Below are 5,000 nucleotides of genomic sequence, written 5' to 3' on the forward strand. Positions count from 1 at the left end.
TGTGTGTGTATGTATGTGTGTGCGCTCGCGCACGCGCGTGTGTGTATGCATGTGTGTGCACGGGTGTAGGTGTGTGTGTGTGTGTGGGGGGGGGGGGGGGGGGGGGGGGGGGGGGGAGGGGAAGGGGGGGGAGGGGGGCGGGGGAGGGGTGTGTGTTGTTTTCTTCATTATGTATACCCTTCTGCATGAATACCTTTTCCTTTCACTTATGTGTGTGCTATTTGTAATAGATGTAGATTAGCAAGGACAGATTGGAAGAATAGGCTATGCCTAAAATGTTAATCCTTGAATAAAAACGTTTTGAGTTCTGAGTTCTGAGTTCTCTCATCCACTATCTGGGATCTGGCCAGCGACAAAAAGTATTCTTAAACCTCTGCATAGTCTTTATAGACGTGCTCTGAAATTAGTTTTTACTTAAATCTTCCTCCTTGCCCTTTACAGACTACACTATGTTGTTCTTCCACTGAACTTGAAACTCAACTATAGCAAAGAAGTTTTCATGTTCAAAACATTTTCTGGCAGTGCTCCACCATGAATTACTAGTTCATTTCATTTTAATATCAATCGCCATGCTCATAAGTTAATGCTACCTCTTCCGAGAATTGATCTTTTTAAATCCAGCCTCATGTATTCTGGTGGTTTGCTCTGGAACAATATTCCATCCTCTCTGCATAACCACACTTCATTAATAAAAAAAACCACAAAAAACAAAACATATCATGCTTATCTAATGAAAGAAGTTGCTGACACCTTCAAATGAAATGAATTTGTTCGAAATGTTCTCATCAACTTGCTTTATTTTTCTGTTTTAGTCTGTCTTCAACTACAGGCATTACTATCATATACATTTGAATGTTACGTATGTATTTGTGAGTATCCGATTGTCCTGTGTGTACTTCAACATCGTCATCGTCATCATCATCATCATCATCACTATCATCATCATCATCATCAGCTCCCTCTCTCTCTCTCATATTGCACATTTATATTATTTATGTACATTTTTGTCATTGCATTATGATCATGTACCTGTAAATGTTTACTGTGCAGTTGAGTGTATTTGAATGTCGTGTATGTATTTCTATGACCTTTTGATAGCCTGTGAATATTTGGATTTCATTTCTCTTTCCTGTGAGGGCTGGATGTAAAAATCATGTGCATTCATTCGTTCCTTCTTCCCTCTTTCCATTCAGTATATGTGTGCTGTTGTAACTGATGTAGATTAGCAAGGACAGATTGAAAGAACAGACCATGCCTGAACTCTTAATCCTTGAATAAAAAACAAAACAAAACGTTTTTTCAGTTCTGAGTTCTGAGTTCTCTCTCTTGGAGACGAGTAGAACTTTTACTACTAAGCTGATCATTTTGGGCTGAACGCTCAGCTTTTCTGACATGTGCCTACAGTTGGGTCCACAGCAAAGTGAGGGCTGTATGATCAGTGGTTTGGAACTGAATCGCGATGTGATCGACTTTACATTTAGAATGGAAAGACTATGCCCCTCAAAATAGGAGGCACGGGTGCTTAGTGCTGCAGCCTTGGGGGGCTAGTTGGCCTTTGGGGTCCATGCGAACGCCTACTGTCCTTACGAAATCATTTACAGCTTTTAGAATTTTGTCAAGAACTATGAGACAAAACTGCACTGGCTCTACGTGCTGCAGCCTTGGGGGGCAAGTTGGCCTTTGGGGTCCATGCGAACGCCTACTGTCCTTACGAAATCATTTACAGCTTTTAGAGTTTTGTCAAGAACTATGAGACAAAACTGCACTGGCTCTAAGTGCTGCAGCCTTGGGGGGCTCGTTGGCCTTTGGGGACCATCTCAACGCCCGCTGTCCTAAAGAAATCATTTACAGCTTTTAGAGTTTGTCAAGAACTATGACTCTCAAACTAGGTGACAAAACTGCACTGGCTCTAAGTGCTGCAGCCTTGGGGGGCTAGTTGGCCTTTGGGGTCCATGCCAACGCCGACTGTCCTGAAGCCCTCTTGGCCGAGAGAGTGAGGATGTAACCCTGGGCAAGACACTCTGCACAATAATCAGGTTTGTCGTGGCAGCTGTTTGCCGCTTGTGGCGTTTTGATCGGTCACGATTGACAATCACACAAAAACACATAGAACTCATCTCAACACCGCACGGCATGAAGCAACAAAGCACAACGCAATGTCCGTCAACAACAGAACAAGGAAACTGGTCTCCTTACCTCTCGAGGGACGGTTCAGGTTCAGCTGGAGCTGAAACTGAAAGAACGAGGATAAAAAACCCATTACAGTTCTAACAGTCTGGTACAAATCCCGCAATACTCGCTGGGACAGAATTCCTTTCCCCGCATAGCACACCACTATCACATACTGTTGATAGAAAGATGGATGGATTCGTTTTCTAGGAAAAATAAAAGTGTTTACTGTCAAGATTAAACGTTATATCCCTCTCTGTCAGTGCCTGTTCTCTTTCACCCCCCCCCCCCCCTTGTCCTCCCCCTCCCCCAAACACGCACGCACACACACAAACACACACACACACACACACACACACACACACACACACACACACACACACACAGACGCACCCAACCCCTGCCTCCACCCACATACCCAGCTCGCCATCTGTATTGGTTAAAGTGAATACCAGGGTAATAATTTTCCATCTGTGTATCGCATCAGTTCAGCATATTCAGATATCTATTAGGCTGTGGTGTGTTTGTGTGTGTGTGTGTGTGTGTGTGTGTGTGTGTGTGTGTGTGTGTCTGTCTGTCTGTCTGTCTTTCTCTCTTTTTGACTGTCCGTCTCTTACTCTCTTTCTCTCTGGATATAAAACTGAAGGTAACGCCTGAAACTACTGACACCGCTCCATGAAAAATATTTCAACAAGGAAAGATCCTCACATGAGGACAAGAGAAAATGACTGCCCCCCCTTTTACTTTTTTCCTATCAAATGCTCGCCCTGCAGTCTTCGGGAGGAGACATTGAAAACCAACTTACCAACAGTCCCCATTGTAGCCAGGAGCAGACAAAGAAGGAAGAAGTTGCCGAATCTCATGATGCTGCAGTTAGCGATTTGAATCTTCACGTCGAGATGAAGCTTTCAGAGTCTGAAGTTCGTTACGCGGCGAATGACGATGGCACACAGCCCCTGTACCTATATACAACTCGTCGACATGACGTCACAACTGTCACGTGATTAAAGAGACCCACGTGGAAGATATGCCAGTCAGTTCAATATCCAATCTAAGGAGTTGTATTGGCACGCCAGAAGACGCCCAGCCTACACGTCATCACAACTGTCACGTGACAGAAGACGGTAATGTGGAAACTATGGAAATTTACATGACATCACAACTGTCACGTGACTGAAGAGGCCACGTGTAACATATGGCAATCTGCTCTACCTCCAATCGAAGGAATGTATACATATGGACCAGATTTTATTTTCTTCTCTGCAGTGAATTATTGTTAGAATGTATGACCATATGTTATTGGTCTATGAGGTCTTGTCATCCCAGAGACAGAGAAAGAGACAGCGGTCGTGTCTGGTTGAGAGAGAGAGAGAGAGAGAGAGAATGGGGGGAGGGGGGCGGGGGATTGTCAGGGGGGTGACCATAATCACCTGTCCATAATTGTCTGTCTGTCATAGTGTCAGTAACGGATTCAAGAATCCAGACTTTGTCATACAAAAAAGTCCTGTACTGAGCTTGTTGTAAAAGTGTGTTCAAGAAAATGTGACAGACAGTTTTGAGTTGACGGCAAAATATGAGTCATCATTCTCGAGTTATTGAAAGGATCACGGAGTTGTTCATGTGCACTGTCAAACCACACCATCTTTCTTTTCTTGCCAACTTCTTTCTTGTACTTTGCATACAAATTCTAGAATCGATTGATTGACTCAAAGATGGTGTCTCCAAAACATGTTCCTCTCATGAGCTTTCCAAGAGCTTAAAGGAAAGAATAAATGGCCCGAAACGAATCACCATGCACAACGATATTCTTCTGGAACTGGTCACTTAGCTAAATAATAATCAGTTATTTCTTTGCAGCAGCATGGTCGAAAGTTTGTTTGTGATTGTTTCCCCAAATACCAGCATATGTTTTTTATGCATCCCCGCTCCAAGCAATGGCACATGCTGGACAATGTGATTGTACGGCAGAGGGACAGAGGTGATGTTTCCATTACACGTTGCATGAGAGGAGCAGTCTGTTGGTCGGACCATCGCCTGGTACGTAGCAAGATGAACATCAGACTTGCACGCAAGCTCCAACGAGCCAGGCAGAAACCCCCTAGGAAGCTGAACATCCACCGTCTCCCTATCACCAAGGACGTGCTGCAGCAGCAAATCCAAGCAGCTCTCCAAGAAATTCCTGCATCGACTGATGTAGAAGGGGTATGGAGCACCTTTATGGATGCTGTGTACACAGCAGCAGCTGACACACTCGGCTTTGTACAGAGGAGACACAAAGACTGGTTTGACGAGAACGACTCTGGAATCTCCAAGTTCCTGAACACACTGCATATACGGCATCAGGATCACATTTCCGATAAACACTGCCAGAGGAAGAATAACCAGTACTTGTAAACCAAGCAACTCGTACAGAAGAGGCTGCGTGGCGTGAGATGAAGAACACCTGGTGGGAGAGAAAGTCCGAAGATCTTCAGTCCACTGCTGATGCTCACGACACGAAGACCTTCCATGATGGTCTCCGAGATGTGTATGGGCCGAGAGTCACAGGATCAACCCCTGTTCGAGCCTTGGACCAGACCACCCTCCTGACAGACAAGAAAGACATCCTTGCCCGCTGGGCAGAGCACTTCAACACCCTCCTCAACAGGGACTTGTCCGTATCTGACGAGGTAATTGCAGCCCTCCCACAGCTACCAGTCAATGACTCGCTAGCTGCCCCTCCCACAAAAACTGAGACCCGGAAGGCCCTGAAGCTGACAACGTCAGGAAAAGCACCAGGAGCGGATGGAATCCAGGCCGACATCTACAAGTATGGAGGCGAGGTGCTGACA

At 45.2% G+C, this 5,000-nt stretch overlaps 2 protein-coding genes across 2 annotated transcripts in view; one reads left to right on the plus strand and one right to left on the minus strand.

The window, feature by feature from the left end:
* The window catches only part of LOC143288776 (uncharacterized), a 17,334-nt gene extending 14,236 nt beyond the window's left edge, over nt 1-3,098 (minus strand). The window contains exons 1-2 of the mRNA XM_076597404.1: nt 2,975-3,098; nt 2,197-2,233 (exon numbers count right to left, since the gene is read on the minus strand). Of these exons, the coding sequence (XP_076453519.1) occupies nt 2,197-2,233; nt 2,975-3,032 (95 nt within the window). The 5' untranslated portion in view covers nt 3,033-3,098. The remainder of the gene's footprint in view (nt 1-2,196; nt 2,234-2,974) is intronic.
* The window catches only part of LOC143288967 (uncharacterized), a 95,554-nt gene that overhangs the window by 15,515 nt on the left and 75,039 nt on the right, over nt 1-5,000 (plus strand). The gene's annotated exons all lie outside the window — the stretch shown is intronic.

Source organism: Babylonia areolata, chromosome 13 (genome assembly GCF_041734735.1).
Source record: "Babylonia areolata isolate BAREFJ2019XMU chromosome 13, ASM4173473v1, whole genome shotgun sequence".
In the NCBI taxonomy this organism is placed as follows: Eukaryota; Metazoa; Mollusca; class Gastropoda; order Neogastropoda; family Buccinidae; genus Babylonia; species Babylonia areolata.